Genomic DNA, 18477 nt, shown 5'->3' on the forward strand with positions numbered 1-18477 from the left:
AACTTAAAATACAGTTTCAGGGAACGTAAAAAAAACACTTTGCTGTAGCACTCTATAACTGGAGTCTGGCAGTTAAAGTCCAGATTTCTTCACACAATTGAAGGTTGTTTGTCTTTTTACAGAGTGGTTCACTAAGTCTTTAGCTATATTTTCTGGGCAGCAAATTGTTTTGTGGGATATGATAAAACAAAAACCGTGAAACCTGCAACTGATCAAACAACTTTAAAGTTATGATTTTTTGTGGCATCTTAATCCATTTTATAATTACTAAAAATGGGCAATTTCACCATTTTTGTTTGTTAATATGTGGAACTTGTATAAAAATATTTTTGTACCAGATACCATGTAAACTGGTTAAAATATGGCTGATTAAATGATCAACAAATATCTCTAAATTATGCTTTTTCAGATACCATTTTTGTACCAGATACCATGTAAACTGGTTAAAATATGGCTGATTAAATGATCAACAAATATCTCTAAATTATGCTTTTTCAGATCTCTTACCCCCCCCCCCAAAAAAAAAGGAGAAATGGACAACTCCAGCTACTTTTGTTTGTCATTGTATTTAACTCATGAATATTTATATTTGTGCCAGTTGTCTTCTAGATTGCTGTAAATATAACTGCACAAGAGCCCCAAATATATATTTTTAGGATTTTTGACATTTCACCCCTTAAAAAAGACAATCAAAAAATGAAAATACTGACTGGATATATTGGATAAAAGTAAAACCCTAACAAGTTTCAAGATAATCTGCCAAGATATGAAGGTATGGCAGTCAACTGAAAAGGGGTTTGGAAGATGAAACAATAGAAAAAGTATATCTCTCTCATGATGATGAGGAACCCACATGAAGTGAAAATGTATCTCAAGATGGCTGGTATGGGTATTAAAACTCTTTGTTAACCTGAAAGCCTAAAAGACTTAAGAAGGTTGAAACATTGTTCTCTAATTTATTTTAATAAAAGTGTTAATACCCATACCAGCCATCTTAAAATACAGTACATCTTTCTGTGGAGACATAATAATGAGAAATAACTGTTTAGAATGCTATATTGCAGAAACCAGCAGAAAATTGGAAACTGAATTCCCTGAATAAAAAATCCTCCCAAGTTTACAAAGCTCATCTTTTAAAAACAATTTTTCTTTAAACAAAGAATCAAAAGTCATCTTAATTTAAGAATGCAGCCTTACTCTAAAACAGTACCACTTGTGGTACTAAGATATCTCGACTAGGCCTTTGAGTGATCTGTAATCATTTGGAAAATAAAAAACATTTTAAAAGTAGACTCATTCTTGAAACACCACTGAAAACCTTTCTTGTAAATAGATTGGACCACCAAAAGATTGATAATAAAAAAAATACATGATTTCATGATTGTGAGACAAAATTAAAATTCACCCACTCGATCGTATTATTATTCATGTTATTGTAATACAAAACTACAGCAAAATCAACTGAGTATTTTGAACCAAAATGTAGACAGATATGCTATATGGAATGCTGTGGATGCCCATAACTTACTTAAAAATTAATTATTTTACACTGAAAGTTGACTTATGTGGTTATAAGTACATAACAGATGCAACGTTGTTCCGAGTGGCTGCCTTTATATTGGAATCATGTTAAACAAGTTTACACAAAACCTTGGTAAATAAGTACTTCAAAAGACACAAATCTTTATTTAAAGAGATGTTTTAAACACACTCGTTTTATTTGAAAGAGCTGTTTTTCTTTTGGAATAATTTTATATGTACCTAGTGGGAGTCATGTCTCACTCTAAACACATTTTCTCATTGTTGTGCATTAAAAAAGTCAACACAGCAGATAATTAAAAACTAGGTATTTAAAATCCACAAATAGGGATTACAAAAAAATGTAAGCAAACAAAACTGTAGATCTATTGCTGACAGCTTAACTCAAGCTACAAATTCCCATTTTGATTCCAGTATAAAATTATTCCAAATGATATTTAATGTGTTACAGGACTCCACTGAGATTTCTGCAAGAAATTGACAGTACTTTTAAACTTACTTCCCCATCCTTAATTATGTCATGCTGTGAAATTTTCTAAGTCCTTCACTTTCAGCCATAAAAAAATTCCAGTGTTTTACTAGCATGTGCATTAGTTGGAAACTACAGCTTGTGCATTTTCGTGTTTTTATTGGAAACAGCTACAACAAAATCAGGAGATTCTGATGTTGCATATTGTTATTCAAGCCACTGTTATTCATCATTACTCAAGTTTATTGTCTCCAAGTTTATTTTCCTGACAATATTTCAACAGGTTTTTGACACTGGATGATTACCATAACAGATGTCCTCATTCAATACAATATTGGTGATTCTTTCTACTGTCTTTTATACTTAGCAGAAGTCACAAGTGGGTATTCAGTATTTATTACCACTGCATATCACACTTTCATGTAGCTATTGCAATTTTAAATAGGTAGTGCCAATAAATGTTGATAATTAGCAACTTAGCAAACTGTGCCACTGAATGCATTATTTGTGCTTCCTCATTCTAACAAACACTTGTACACAGCAGGATGTTCAAGAACAAACATATTTGTTATGTAAACCTATCAAAGTAAGCATGTTACTGTGTCTGTTTATGTTACATTAACCTTTGTTGTATTATATTAAAAGAAACATTCCATTCTGATGAGATTCCTTTGTTGCTGTTCATCTTTTGTTACATAATAGTACAAGCTGATGGAAGTTAGTCATTAAATTTGTGATCATACAATCTTTGCCTTCACAATGGTTCTTTGAGAACAACTTTACATTTTCTTTGTTACAGGTGTATACCAGTAATTATGTTTATTCTCTCTTGCACATTTGTTATTTATTTTCAATATGTGGTGGATGAGTGGAACATAAAGCATAAGCAATAGTAAACTGTTAAAAAATATGTAACATTCAACTGAATTCACATGCACTTGTAAAGTTTAGAATGTATTCTCCATAAACGAATATAAAAAATTAAAAACTTAAGTAACAATATAATTAAAACTCATACATTTAAAAAGGGAGAACAGGGACTGTCAGAAAAGTAAAGAAACAACCTAGATCAAAATACAGAGACTGTATTGTCCAGCCTACAGCTAAATACTCTAAAAAAGTAAATAAATACAGCTGGAAGTAATATCTGTATTATATCAAGCTATAAATCCCTCTTTTAACTCCATGTCTACAGTACTTATCAATTTTAATGGGGACAAAATAGTTTGTTTACTTTTTTAACAGTCCCCAGTTGGCAGCTTGAAAATACAATTTTTATATTTTGATTCAACGTTTTTAATGATCCCTATACCCCTTTCTAAATTAATAATTTTTAATATTGTACACATACACACATATTCCTGTATCTAGATAAATTACTTATACCCACTGAAGACCAAACTTTGTCCAAACACTGTTACCGTGTTAAATAAAGTTTTCATTACCTATTGAACCTGTTTCTAAACTTCATTGGTCTCAAAATGGATTCTTTATTGAATCTGCAATCTAAAATGTTCACATAACTTCAGTATACACACCTATATACTTCAAATTAATTCACAAATAAATACTTACAACTTGTAACACCATAGAGCAGGAAAATATGGTACATGGAATTCGTCTCTTCCAAAAGGAAACATATGGTTCGTTTACCTGTTACAGTGTATATCACAGAAGCATTTAGAAAAACATATCAGTAAGTAATGAATTTTCATAACTTGTAAGAAATAAAGTTCAAACATGTGGCCTTAGAAAAAGAACCAGAACTGATAAAAACCTGCTGTAATATTCCTTGTGAAGTTCAATTTACACTATTTTTGAAGGGGAAAATAAAACCACAACTTAGGTATTGGAACATCTAACCTGTTTGTTTTTGTAAAAAAGGACAAAATTTATTAAGCTTTAAATGATTTGGTTTGTTTTTAATTTTGCCTAAATGAGGGCTATCTGCACTAGCCATCCCTAATTTAGCAGTGTGAGACTAGAGGGAAGGCAGCTAGTCATCACCACCCACTGCCAACTCTTGGGCTACTCTCTTACCAATGATAAGTGGGATTGACCATCACATTATAACACCCCCACGGCTGAAAGGGCAAGCATGTTTGGTGTGACAGGAATTTGAACCTGTGACCCTCAGATTACAAATCGAGTGCCTTAACCATCTGGCCATGCCGGGCCGAGAACTTCAAACGAGAAATATTTCAAAACAAGGATAAAAGTTGACATTTTAAACTTTCAATCTCAAACAACGTTCTATCAAGATCTTTTAAACCTTTATTATTAACATCTATTTTTATACTTTGCTATCTTTTAAACTACGTGTAGTGCATTTATATTGAGTTATTTAAAATAAGTGTTTTATCACCCTTTTTAAATTATACCTTTGAAGACCATTTACCCAAAATAACTGTTTCAAGAAGAATAGGGCCTTTTTAAGTTTAATAATTTTCAATAATATTAAGAAAAAATTCATACAAAAAATACATAGCTTGTTAATTTTGTTTGATAGAGTATATTTAGTTACGTTTTGTTGTAAATCCAATACCAAACACTTTTACTGTACTTCTTCACATCTTTAATTTTGTTGTCATCATATAACTTATAATCTGATAATCAATTACAACACTGTAAAATCACCATCAACAGATATCTCTAGGGTTGTATAAAAACAAGACAAATGGTGAAAAAAACTGGACAAAACGTCAGATTTTTGTTTTGATGTTTATTATAAATTGATAATAGTGATGTTCTTACCCCTGTAATAAAGTTTACTTTCCTTTTCTTTACTGTTGATAACTTAGCTAAATATTCTGGTCTTGGATGTTCCTGGTGATATAAAACAAACCACATTATGATCAACAGTTCAGGTATGACATTGTATCTTTGTGTTAAGAAATTTACATTTTTAAACATGTATTTTTGAGAAACTTTCTCAAAAGAATACCTCTAGGGAACATTCAAACATATTTATAAGACAGAGTTTGAAAAGATGTTCAATGGGAAATACTAGAGAGTATCTATAAATATACTGGAAACAAACAAAGTTAAAAGTCCTGAGTGCCCAATCAAGGCAGGAAAACAAGGACAAAACTGACTTCATTTACTCAAAAACAATCATGTGATTGATTGATTGATTTAGTGTTTTATGACACAAAGCAGCTCGGCTATCTGCGCCAAATGTTCGGTAAATAGGTGAAAACAAATTAAATGTAGTAAAATACAGAAAAGGAAATGAAGGTAAAACAAAACACCACTGAAAAACAGAAAAAGCATAAAACCAATTTTGACACCTAGTCTACAATGTTAAGAGAGAAAGCAGAGTAAGAGAAGTTGTAAAGGACTTTCTGTAACAGAATGGTAATGATCATAACCCACCAGGAAGACTAACAGGTAAGTACATGAACCACCGTCAGTTACCTGAAGCTGGCCTTTCCAGTCTTAGTTCCGGGTTGTGTGTCATTATGGCTAGTATCAAAAAGTAAAGTAATAAAAGTGTTAAAAGACATGCAGCAAAATTGTAATAACAACTCACAAGGACAACTAATGGGTAGTTCAAACGGATAGTTCAAACAGCAGTGTTAGTCACCTGAAGTTGGCCTTTCCAGTCCTGGTGTCGAGTTATTTAATGTTATGGCCATCTTCCAATTTCAAATTGAATTAGGGAGATTGAAACTTTGAAAAGGGAGCCACAATTAAAAAGGTGTAATGAATAAATATCCAACACTTAAATAAGATAAAAAGATTAATGGTCATTAAAGAACTAAAAACTTTATCAAGGTGGACAGTGTCACCATCACCAATAACACTGTCCAATATTACAGATAAACCCTGGGAAAAAACATGTTTAAAATAGTGCTGCCATTGAGAGTCGTAACGATAACAAGAAAGTAAAATGTGGCTTACAGTGATTTGAGTGTTTGTTACACAAGCTAGACACTGGTGTAACAGTTCCAGATAAAAGAAAACTATGAGTTAAAAAACTGTGACCAATGCGTAGTCTAGTTAGAACAACTTTCTCCTTCCAAACCTTACGAAAGCTAGATGGCCAAAGCCCAATATAGGGTTTTATTTGAAAAAGCTTCTTGTCGCATTGCTCATTCCAAGTGGACTGCTAGCTGGCACACAGCTGAGCCTTGAATACAGGACCATAGTCCATATACGGAATAGGCATAGTGGTGATAGTGCCGGAGCAGATAGATTTAGTTGTCGTGTCTGCAAGCTCGTTCCCATGAATACCAACATGGCCTGATATCCAGAAAAACTGGATAGAAGTAGCAGTGAATGAGAAATGGGCCAGTCTGTTTTTTTTTTTTTTTTTTAGAGGGGATTCTGGGCGCAGCCACCGAACCGCAGCAAACCTTGGCAAAGCCCACTGAATTACCTGATTTGGAACCATCTGTATAAATTGGAATGGAATGATTGTTTGAAAGATGTTCATTAAACAAAAGACAGTACTTCCAATCTGGAGTATCTGCCTTTTTCAGATGACTGAAAGAAAGGTCACATTTGGGGGATGTAATAAGCCATGGTGGGATGGGCTGACCTGTGGATTCTGCAATGTTATCCAAGGACAGACCCAATTTATCCAATTGCACCTGGATGCGAAGGCCAAAAGGAGCAATAGCAGATCGTCTGTTCTGAAAAAGTACGACCCACTGAGGAAGGAAAACATCCCCAGGTGGGATGCTTTGGTAAGGAACGAAGTTTCAAAGAATATAGTAAAAATAGTTGCAAACGGTGAAGGTGCAGAGAAGGTTTATGAGATTCAACATATAAGCTTTGAATTGGAGAGGTGCAGAAAGCCCCAGTGCAGAGTTGAAGTCCTTGGTGATGAATGGGGTCCAGCATCTTTAAGGCTGAGGGTCTGGCAGAGCCATAGACCATTGATCCATAGTCAAGTTTTGATCAAATAAGAGCACGATATACCTTTAACATAGAGCATCGATCTGCCTCCCCAACTGGCAGTAGAGAGGACATGGAGGATGTTCAGTGCTCTTGTGCATTTGACCCGTAGCTGCTTTAAGTGTGGTATAAAGGTCAGCTTAGGTCAAAGATAAGCCCCAAGAACTTGGTCTCAGGGACCACTGGCAGCGAAACTTCACCGATATGATGTTCAGGATCAGAGTAAATACCTCGTTGGCAGCAAAAGTGCATGCAAATGGTTTTAGAGAGAAAAATTAAAGCTGTTCGGCATAGTCCACTTCAGTACACGATTGAGGGCAGTTTGTAGTTGCTGCTCAATATATCTCATGTTTGATGACTGACATGAGATGTAAAAGTCGTCGACACACAGCCCATTCGCAACAGTGAGAGGGAGTTGTTCAGTGATGGCATTTATCTTTATACTGAAAAGTGTGACACTCAAAACACAGCCCTGAGGGACTCCAAGTTCCTGTACAAAAAAACGGGAAAGTGTCAAACCCACACGAACTTGGAATCTCCTGTCCATTAAAATTTTTAATAAACATGGGTAAATGGCCACGTAACCCATATGTATGGAGGTCTTGCAAAATGACAGACCTCCATGTTGTGTCACAAGTATTCTCAATGTCAAAGAATATTGATACAAGATGTTGGCATTTGAGAAAGGCTTCTCTGATTGATGTTTCAAGACGAATTAGGTGGTCAGTGGTGAAGTGCTGTCGTCAGAACCCACACTGGGTGGGCGAGAGGAGGTTGTTTGATTCGAGGAACCAAACAGGACGAGCATTAACCATCCTTTCTAAGGTCTTACAGAGACAACTCGTCAAAGCAATTGGACGGTAGTCTGAAGGAATCTTGGGATCTTTCCCTGGTTAAGAGAAAGGTAAAATAATAGCCTGGTGCCAGGCATCAGGAAAAACATTCTCCTGCCAGATCCAGTTCAAGACAATTTGAAGGACATCAAGAGAAGTAGGAGATAGATGGTGCAGCATGTCATAGTGTACAACATCAGGTCCAACAGATGTACTGCCAGACCGATGAAGGGTCATTTTCAGTTCCACCAGCGTAAAGAGGCAATTATAGTCAAAGAGATAGTCAGTTCGAAAGGAAAGAGGTGAACACTCTGCCCGAGTCTTGATGGCCAAGAAGGTGGAAGAAGAAGCAGAAGTGCTAGATACCCGGCAAAAGCTTTCATCTATAGTATCAGCAATGCTCCGGACATCAGCCACCTCCTGACCATCAGAGAGTAAGATCGAGAGGGGGACAGAATTGTAGTGCCCACTAACCTTTCGAATCCTGTCCCATATGACCTTGGAACTGGTGGTAGAAGTTCCATTATATCAAGGTAGCCATTTTTAATGACGGGTAGGCAAAGTGGCTGGAGAACTCTTCTGTTTACGACCACGTCTTTTTTCCTTACTGTCCTTAGTCGGAGGAGGTCTATCAACCTCCATGGATCCTGCTCTGGGTCAATTGGGCAGGTCTTTGTTATTGGAAGGGGATTCCAGTGACTGAGGACGCAAACGAATGATTGTTTTGCCTCTTGGGGTGGTAGAAAAAGATGTATCAGAAGAAATGCCTGTATTTGAAATTGAAGGACGTGGATCTTGAGGTTTGTTGGAATGTATGGGAGGAACAGAGATGGGTGTGGAAGTTGATTCAACCTTTTTAACCATGGAGGTCAAAAAACTTTTCATTTGTTTTGAAAAAGATTCTCTTGTAGGCACAGAGAGATCTGTCTGCACTCCCACAGTAGTTGTGGAACGAAATGCAGCAGCATATGTCCGAGATGGAGTGGCGGCAGCAATTTCGGAGCCTCAGGATAACTAATGTTATGAGTCGTTTTCAAATGCTGCACCTCTTTTTCCTCCAACCATTTTGGGCAAGAACGAAAGTAGAAAGGGTGAGAACCATTGCAGTTGACGCAATGTGGGTCCATGTCACATTCATAGGCATCGTGGTCCTTGCCACCACAACAAGCACATATCAGGGAACCATAACATGATGTCTTTGAGTGGCCGAACCTCTGACATTGGAAACATTGGACGGGGTTTGAAATGTATGGCTGTACCCTGCAAATTAGATAACCTGCCTTGATGGTGGCAAGTGCGTGTGATGATGTAAATGTCAAAACGAGGGTATCTGTTGGTAGTGTAACTCCATCTTTGCGAGTGGAGATGCGCCTCACTGCAGAAACTCCTTGAGTGGAGAGACCAGTGAGAATCTCTGACTCAGGGACATTCTTCAAATCCCTCTCAACAATAACTCCTCGTGATGAATTCAAGGTAGCATGAGGGGTAACCTCAATAGGTATATCTCCAATTGCCATTGAATTCAAGAGGAATTAGCTGTGTTGGGTTGTAGATGTTTCAACTAATATTTCTCCAGATCGAAGCTTCTTTACTGACTTTGGAGAGCCAGCAAGACCCTCTAGTCCCTTCTGAATAAAAAAGGGGGACATTTGCCCTAAAGGTTTTTCTGAAAGAGAATGTAATATAAGAAAATGAGGTACGTGCGTTACAGATGTTGAAGATTGCTGCTCAGAGTCTTCAAGACGTGGTCGTTTACCTATTGATTGTTTTTTCACTATTTTATTCAAATTTTTTGAAGAAGGATCCATAGGGAAAAAGAAAAATTTCGGTACCCACTGACCCCACCCACCATGGAGCCCTACGAGGGGACACACTACAATGTCATGCAAGGTCAATGCAGCAACGCCAGGGTTTCGTGAGCACTATACCCAAACACCAGCATCAGGCACAATGTCCACAACACCCGTTGAGAACTTCCAACACTGGTACTTGGTTGACTCTAGCCCAAGTGGACCAGCCGAATGACCCAAGGTGTGCCACCCAAAGGCTGCCCGTCTACAGGAATTTGAGGCCAAAGTGGTGTGTTAGGGTTGGACCCCTCAACCACCAGGATCCACTCCTCTCCTCCCATTCACAGGTCGCCATGCATGGCAAACACGTGGGTGGATGTTTAGATCCCAAGAGAAGGTAACCAGACAGAACAGAACTTTCCCTGGGAGGTCCCCTCACCACGTACAGGAATCCACACCGAGGGGAACAATCAGGTGTATCAATCTGATACATATGTTGTATGGTTTGTTTCATAGCATTTCAAAAAACACAAAACTATTGCAAGCAATTATGCAAATTCTGAGCAAAATTTAACAGATGACATTGATTTTATAATAATTTAATAACTTATTTTTATTTGAGAATTTTAAGAATTCTCTACTGTGGATGTTTTAAAGTTTCTTTGTAAATGTTTTAAAAAACCAATTAAAATGTCTTACTTTTTGTTATATACTGGTTTTAAATTACTAATTATTTTACTTTTCTATATCCTTGTAAATCTTTTCCATAAAGATTTCATTTTAGAGTATTACAAAGTTTTTGTTCTAAAGAACACTTCACACAGTTTTGGTGTTTTTGTAAAGATCAATGTACAATTAAAATAATTTTTTATCATAGTAAAAATAATAATCAAACCAGCAATTTTTTAGCTGCTAAACAGAATGCTTTCATTTAATCTATTTAATAAGTTTAAATTTATTTTATATTAGTTTATAAATATCTTTGTTACTTTTCCATTTTACTGGTGACCTTTAACCATTCAAGAAGTTTCTTAGATTGATTTTACACAATTTTAAAATGATCAGAACTACAAGTGTAGTAGCTGTTCATATTTTCTTCACCATACTAAACTTTTATCACTGACCTCTGTGATTCTCTGCTTAACTGGAAGCAAAGTTAGTTTACACAGTTGAAAATAACAGGAAATGGGATTTTGATAAGATTAACCCATTAGCCTAAGTTTTCTTAAAGTTGAGATAAAGACAATTTACATCATAAGATGACAACAGAAGTTAAGACTTGGTTGTTGGCTAATAAAACCAATAAAACTACAACTGTACTAAAGTTGCAAGGTTCATGTCAGCAACATGTTGTTCAAAAACATATTACATGTCTTCCATCTAGAGGGCTATGATTCAGCAAATTCACAAACTGTAATGCTCTTGTTCAGAGCACGCTGAAATCAACCCAAAATCAAAACCTGTAGTTTAAAACAAATTTTATGCATAGAATTAAGTGAATATTTTTTTAATTGAATAAATTTCAACTCTAAGTATTTTAAAGTTTACAATCTATAATCTTTAATTTTGTTTCTGTTTGCCCATGGGGCAGGATACAACCAACCTGGTTATATAACAACAGAGACAAAAAAGGGAAAATTCAAAGAATTATGAAGTACCACAAAAAAGTGTCAAGATTATTTTTCTAAGAGAATAAAAAAAATGAATCGCAGCAGACAAAACATTGCAAATCCAAAGCTGAAACTAGTGGAAAAGTACATGATAAATGTAGAGAAAGTGCAAAAGGCATGAAATTATTAAAACCAATAAACTTGAATTAAGAGTCATTAACTATTTTGCATCAAGTAGGTCACAGTGCATATGTCACAACCTTTTACAGAGTTAAATCAAATATTTAATTACACTAGTTTATTATCAATGTATAAAGTAAACTTTGAATCATGATGTAATTATTGAATCATATTTTAATAGTATTTAAGTTCTCAGATTCTTCCTTCTACAATTTACTTATCACTCTTCCAAGAATTAAATAATTTATATAAATTAATTATTATAAGGTAGTTATTACTCAGGCAAGGCAAATATTTTACAGCTTTCTATCTTATTTGTTTATGATGTCATCCACAAGGAAATTAAGAGTCATTTTGGCATGCACACCTATCACAGCCTCTATTCCACAAATTACCAATAGTTCTCTCTGATGTTGTATATCATTTATGTCCAATAGAAAGCCAAAGTTTTAACCTATCAAATTACATATTGTATTCCACTGTTCTCTGTAGAGGGAACTGTATATTTCACTTCTTTCAATTCAAACTTTATTTCCACGGGACACACGTTGACGAGCTTAGCTCAAGTCTTAACAGCTCTTACTGCATTGATAGAAAACCAGAAAAACTGAAATAGTTTTGGACATTATATGCTTTTTTGTTGTTATCATTCCATGTTCTTAAGTACAGTATTTAGTTCAATAAAATATATTTAATATGGTGTGTTTGTGTTTTTCTCATAGCAAAGTCATATTGGGCTATCTGTTGAGCCCACCAATGGAAATTGAACCTCCTGATTTTAGCGCTATAAACCCATAGACACAGCTGTACTAGCAGGAAAGGGGGCATTTAGTGTAGTAGTGCTGTTAGTATTAAAAAGTAGGCTTAAGTTTCACTGAAAGTCAACAGTAACGAAAAAAAAAGATGCTGGTAAGTGGTATATTTTTCATGAATATTCTTTATTTACTATTATAAAAGTAACTAAAATGTAAAAACTAGAAATTTATGAGGTTATATTTGCTAAAATAGAGAATAGCAATTTCTTCATACTGTTTAACGTAATTCAAAGGGTAACATGAGCTGTATGTTCACCAAGTGATTTAAAACTTGTAAGGAACGATTGATAGTTACACGTGGTTAAAAAGGCAATAAAACTATATGATTAAGAATAAACAGATTATGTTGTAACAAGTTTTTAGTTATTTAGAATAAACTGTCAGTTTCATATCACAGTTTGAAAAATAAAAAAGTAATTTACAACTATTTCATGATTTTTATGGTGGTTATGAAGGTGTTTAAACTGACTGATCATTTAAAGAGTTATAGTTTGTGAAATAACAGATAAAATAAACTTTTTACTGAAAACAAACAACAACATTTGATATTTATTAAGGAGGTTTTAAAAACTACACAAGTGAAACTTGAAAATTTTCAGATGAAGTATTTTTAATTTTAACATGAAAAATCACTTTGCACTCGGAAACAGTCAACACTCTGACAACATATAATTAAAATATTTTTATGCTTACTGTCAAAGTTTGTGATGACACAATTAGTACCTTCAGAATGACAGTAGGTATACTGCCATGGTTACAAGTTCATGTTAAATACACAAGCCCATTGTGACAAAGTTAATTACTATGGTAAAAGTACACATTACCTCTAAAGTGTCAAAACCAGTCATATCCCAGTGGTGTGTAATTTTTGGCGAATACCTTTTCCACAATTCGAAAAATGTTCCAGCTGAAAGTAAATAAAAACAAAGTGACAAAGTTTATCATCAGTAAAGACAGAAATTACAACAAAATATAAATTACTCTTTAAACTGATATGACTTATAATAATTAATTCAACAATTTTTGTTCAACAAAGTGCTACTAATAAAAAATTTTGTAAAGTGTTTTCTTTTTCTTTGAAAAGTGCCAAATTACAGACTAAGAAATCTCAAAGTAATAACATGCTTTTGGAATTAGTTTGAAGTGTTTGATGTGAGATTTCTGTTATGGAGGTTTGAAGTCTTGAATGTGTAGCAAATTTGATGTGCTTTATGTTTGTTTGAAATTAAGGCCATTTCAAGTATTGCAGATACACAATGTTGGGCATTTTGATGTTGAAGTAACCTTTTTGCTATGGGCATCCATTATTACACACCTCATGAAGTTTTTCTTAGTGAGGTGCATTCTCAAAATTCAGGTCCTTTGAAAAGGTCAGTTTTATATTACTGGATATGGTAACATGAGCACACATGCACCGTGTCATTGTAACTTCTATACTGTTATCCAGACACAGTTGAAAGATCAATATAATAAAAATAATAAATATATATACAGGGGGTGGACAAGAAAAGTGACCTCCTTGAAAATGCTGTTAATTTGTTATATATTTTATTAGATAAGAGAAAAATGTGTAAAATGCACTTCATGAGATCTGTTCAAATATGATCTCAAATAAATTAACAACATTTACGAGAAGGGCACTTTTTGCTACTCCCCTTGTATATAAATGTATAATGTTATCAAATTTAAGCTATTTTATACTTATTATAATTTGTAGTTATTCTAGAATGAAAACAAGCATTATTTATATTAATTTGCTAATTGTTTATAATGGTCAAATCTATCAAGCCCATACAGAGTTTCATTAGTAAAATAACGTACAAAACATTAAGTTTTTTTCTTTACAAAAATGTTTGATAATTATCTGGAAGTTATAAAAATTCTGTATGTGAAATTTGAACATTTTCGAATACATACAAGTATTTTTAATCTTAAAATCAAAATTACTCCACATGTTGTATAGTCAACATGCAAAAAGAAAATAGGCAAAAGAAAAGCATTACTTAGAAAAGTCTCAAGCTAAATAACAAAACATCTGATATTTTGTGTATGAAAGATCTAATGCTAATTGTCCAATATTTTATAAACATATTCTACCCATTTTAAAAGCTTTATAGCATAAAAACTATAACAAACACAAAATGGTTGTAAGGTCAGTACAACAGATTGAGCCTGTGCTGAAATTAAAATTATGAAGTCAAACTGAGGTGTTAAAAACTGAAATAAAGTCTAAAGAAAAAATACTATTTATTCCTCTTCAGCTTTAACATGTAAATCTATAATACTTACCCCAGAGTGACATAAAAAGAGCAAAAAATACAGTAGCACCATTGTCGAAAAGATGGGTTATTCTTGCAAAAGTGCATGTCTGGCCTAATCTTCTATATCTACATGACTCTACATCACACTGAGGACACAAAATGACGTCTTTGTAGTCTTCACAAATGTCCTTACTGTGGAAAAAAAAAATGCAGTTTTGTTTTAAGTTCATAGAATAAACACAGTACAGCACAACATCCAAATCAATCTTAATATACAAGTATCAATTAAAATGATAATGCCACATAAAATAACTGATTAACTGAAATTATGTTTAAATCAATTTATCATAAAAATTATTAAAAATATTTTAAAGTAAATTAATGGTTCAAAACATATCAACCAATCAAAATTATTAGTTCCAATTATTATACTTTGCAATTATTCCAGCTATAAACATCTTGTGCAAAAATAATTAATAAGCTGAACACTGATTAATTAGTCTAATGATTAATCAACTTACCACAATCCACCAATCACCTAGCTCTAACTAACAGGTTTATCTAAGGTATAATTTAGAAAATGATCAAACATGAGTTATAAAAATAATAAACTGTTTGATAACTTTTATCTTTTTTCTCCCCCTTATTCATACCTGTGAGCATCACCCGACAAGGTAAGACACCCATACAGAAAACACAACACCCCTACTACTGAAGCTGGAATCAGCATATAGGTGTAAAATTCAAGCCAGGCAAAGTACAAGCCTATCTTCACTCCAAAATATTCCCTGAAAAAAATGAAAGGAACCAACACTGAAGTGATTCTTATCAAATAAAATATAGGGGATACAATAACTGAAGACAAACTGCAAAACATCCATCCATAAGTTTTTTTGTTTTTTTTTTATAAAGATTTGTCTCAACTTTAAATTCTGACTGGTATGAAAGCAAGGTGATTTTCATGCTAAAATTAAAAATATATATATTTTTTTAATATTACAGTTTTCAAATTTCATTTGCATAGCTTCTAAAATCTTCTAATTGAATATCAAGTTATTTTTGATAAAAATTTATATGTTGTGTTATTTTCTCTACTCTTACACTACATGAGCTTAGGCCATTTGTTTAACCTTGTAACCACACCAAAAAGAAATAATCTTTTTCCTTTCTAAAATCCCTGCAGATTACAACAGAAGCTTAACATTATTCATCCTGACTAACATCAAGCTTGCATCAGTTAAATGACAACTTTCTATATACTAAACCTATGTAACAAGCTGGGAATCACCCTGTATACACTTAGTTCAAGTTACAGCATCAAATTATGTAATACACATGATCTTCATAGTATATACATATATTGCAAAAAAATTAATCTATTTTTGTTTATATTTTTTATGTTACCTATCAAGTATTTTTTGTTACTTTTATAACAAACAAAATATGTACATAAAAAATAACAAAAATCTAGTAGTTAGTTGTGAATGTGGTAATTTTGTTTGCAGTCAAAGACAGTGTTGAGAGATGCTAGCCCAAATTTTGAATGGGGCTGATTTTAGTACTTTACCAAATTATTTATTAATTTCAAATACATAATTTAGAGCACAAACACTAGTAAACACAAAACATACAGTGTCCTATAATTATTACAATTTAACTGGTTTTCTAACCAGATGTTGTGCATTAAAACAATTTCTTTAGCTGGTTAAACTAAACTTAGTGATAGCAGCTTTGAATCTATGTTCCGAAAAACTTAAAAGCCATCCTGTGAACAAGATGGCATTATACATAAAACAGAATATTAAATATTTATTTTCTATTGGTTATCAATAATGTAATAGCAAATGTCAAAGACAGAAAGAGAGAGAATTATTGACATTTTTGAAAGACTATGTAAGAGAACAGAGCTTTATGGGATGGCTTGGTAACTATAATATTATGTTATGTATTAGCAAAATCTGCAAGTCTGAAAGTTGTATTCAATCTCAGTCAATCAAATACAAGTGAAAAGATTATCTAAGTTGAGCAATTTGGAAAAAACAAGTGCCATCATGTGATACAGAAATGTGAACACTAAGATGTTACAAATTAAAATAATTTCACTTTTGAAATTCAGAAATTAAAACTATATTATATAGTAGAAACATTTGATTAACTACATATTAATACTATTAGATCTACAACTATTTTGATTATCACCACACTTTTATACAATTTTATAGCTCAATAAAAATAATACATTAGCAACACAAGAGAATTCTCTCCATCCTATCATGACTGACTCTCCTTATATATAATTATTGTATTTGGAATGATCTCTTTCTAAACACAACCAATATGAGTAACACACCAACCAAGACTTTAAACATGGCGTACATGTATAAGATGTTTATTTGGTAATTTCAATCTTTAGGTAATGCTCAAAACTTTTACCAAGTGATGTTTATATTAAATAAATAAATTCTGTCCAGGTAATTATTTATTACCACTCACTTGATGTCATCAAGAGGTTGTTTTTTACATACTGCTGAAAATGAAGCCCAGTTGTTCATTAACCATTTCCGAGGAGCTTTGTCATCTGAAGAATCACATTCGCCCTAATAATACGTCCAAGTAAATTATCAACATAACTGTTATTTTACATATACATGAAGTGAAACATCTCCAAGTATAATGACAACTAATAAAAATATGTTAAAGTGCATTTTACTGGAAAATAATATTAACAACAAACTACAGAAGAAACCCTATTACACAAATTCATCAGGTCATAAATCTGATATAAGTGCAGAATAATACTGAATAATACACACTGACTGTAGAAATAACTGTGGACAACACTTTTAACATATGAAAAATTGACAGAATTTCAATGGTTGTGCAGTATAACAACCATGAAAAGTTGTACTTTCACAATACTTTATCAACATCAAGCAGACTTGGAAAGAAGAATCCAATAAGTTAACTAACCTCACGTAAAGGAAAGGCAGCTTCATACACATTATCATTGATAAGCTGGGTTATTCCTGTTAAAATGGGAGAAAAACACAGTATAAATATGTAGGACATGAAACAATTAAATATGACAATATTTAATAAAACAATGTAAAGAGTGATTGCAATGACTTGTATTCATCACTATATGATATCATACATTGGTACCACGTATCATATGTAACAAACCCAAGCACACACCTATCAAGTACTACAGTTTTTTTTAGTAGTTTAGGAAGCCTATAACCATATTATTTACCAAAGTTTCATTTTCTGTTTTTGATGAAATAAGGTTTCATTATACTGTTCTGTTGAGCCATTGAAAACAGGATTCAAAATTAAAATTTACAGACAAATAAAAGAAGCTTATTGGATTGCTAATTCAAATACTGTTCAACTGTTTGGAATTAATCTAGAACCTGGAATCAGTGATCTTCATTCAGTGGTTTCATCTTTATCAGAAAAACAATTTTTATTCTTTGCTTATTTCTTCATGCAATGTGTAAGCTAAATTTACTAAACGTACTATTTGTTTAAGATAATTTTTCATATAATGTTTTTATAAACTGATTGGTGTATCTTTTTCAACCTGTCTCCAGGTATCACTTTTACTTTTCTTAAATGCTTAAGTACAGTTTTAAATATACAAATATTCAGTCATTTCTAAAGTAAAATATTCCTAACACCTTTTTTACATACATTCTCACCATTGGCTACATTACACTGGAAATGAGACATCTACAGCAGAACATAGAGAAATAGACATTTCTTGGAAAACCAGATGACCTTCTTGATGTTACTAAACTACCTTTATTTGTATATCACTTATTTGACTACACCATCATTCCCAATTTGTAACTGAAGAAAGGTCCACCTTTCAAAATTGCTCAGATTATGGGGTTTTTATTAACTTCTATCAAGACTTCTTGAACCTACATGTTTTTATAACATCTTGAATGACCTGTACAGTATATTGTCCAAATAAAAAAGCACACACACCTCCAATACTTATAGTGGGTTACAGTCTAAGAGCAGAATTAACTGACTTCTTTCCAAACTGTTTATTATCAATAGGCTCTGTATA

The 18477-nt window shown here is 33.1% G+C and overlaps 1 protein-coding gene across 3 annotated transcripts in view; it reads right to left on the reverse strand.

Annotated features, from left to right (window-relative positions):
- Positions 1 to 18477, reverse strand: part of LOC143244093 (anoctamin-1-like) — a 72337-nt gene that overhangs the window by 22480 nt on the left and 31380 nt on the right. For 2 of the 3 annotated variants that reach the window (XM_076488153.1, XM_076488152.1), the window contains 7 exons: positions 17370 to 17425; positions 16893 to 16996; positions 15053 to 15187; positions 14428 to 14591; positions 12963 to 13045; positions 4763 to 4834; positions 3584 to 3661 (listed from right to left, as the gene is read on the reverse strand). In XM_076488153.1, the coding sequence (XP_076344268.1) occupies positions 3584 to 3661; positions 4763 to 4834; positions 12963 to 13045; positions 14428 to 14591; positions 15053 to 15187; positions 16893 to 16996; positions 17370 to 17425 (692 nt within the window). The remainder of the gene's footprint in view (positions 1 to 3583; positions 3662 to 4762; positions 4835 to 12962; positions 13046 to 14427; positions 14592 to 15052; positions 15188 to 16892; positions 16997 to 17369; positions 17426 to 18477) is intronic. The other variant, XM_076488154.1, reaches the window with a different exon arrangement.

The sequence above is a fragment of the Tachypleus tridentatus genome, chromosome 2 (assembly GCF_004210375.1).
Source record: "Tachypleus tridentatus isolate NWPU-2018 chromosome 2, ASM421037v1, whole genome shotgun sequence".
NCBI lineage: Eukaryota > Metazoa > Arthropoda > Merostomata > Xiphosura > Limulidae > Tachypleus > Tachypleus tridentatus.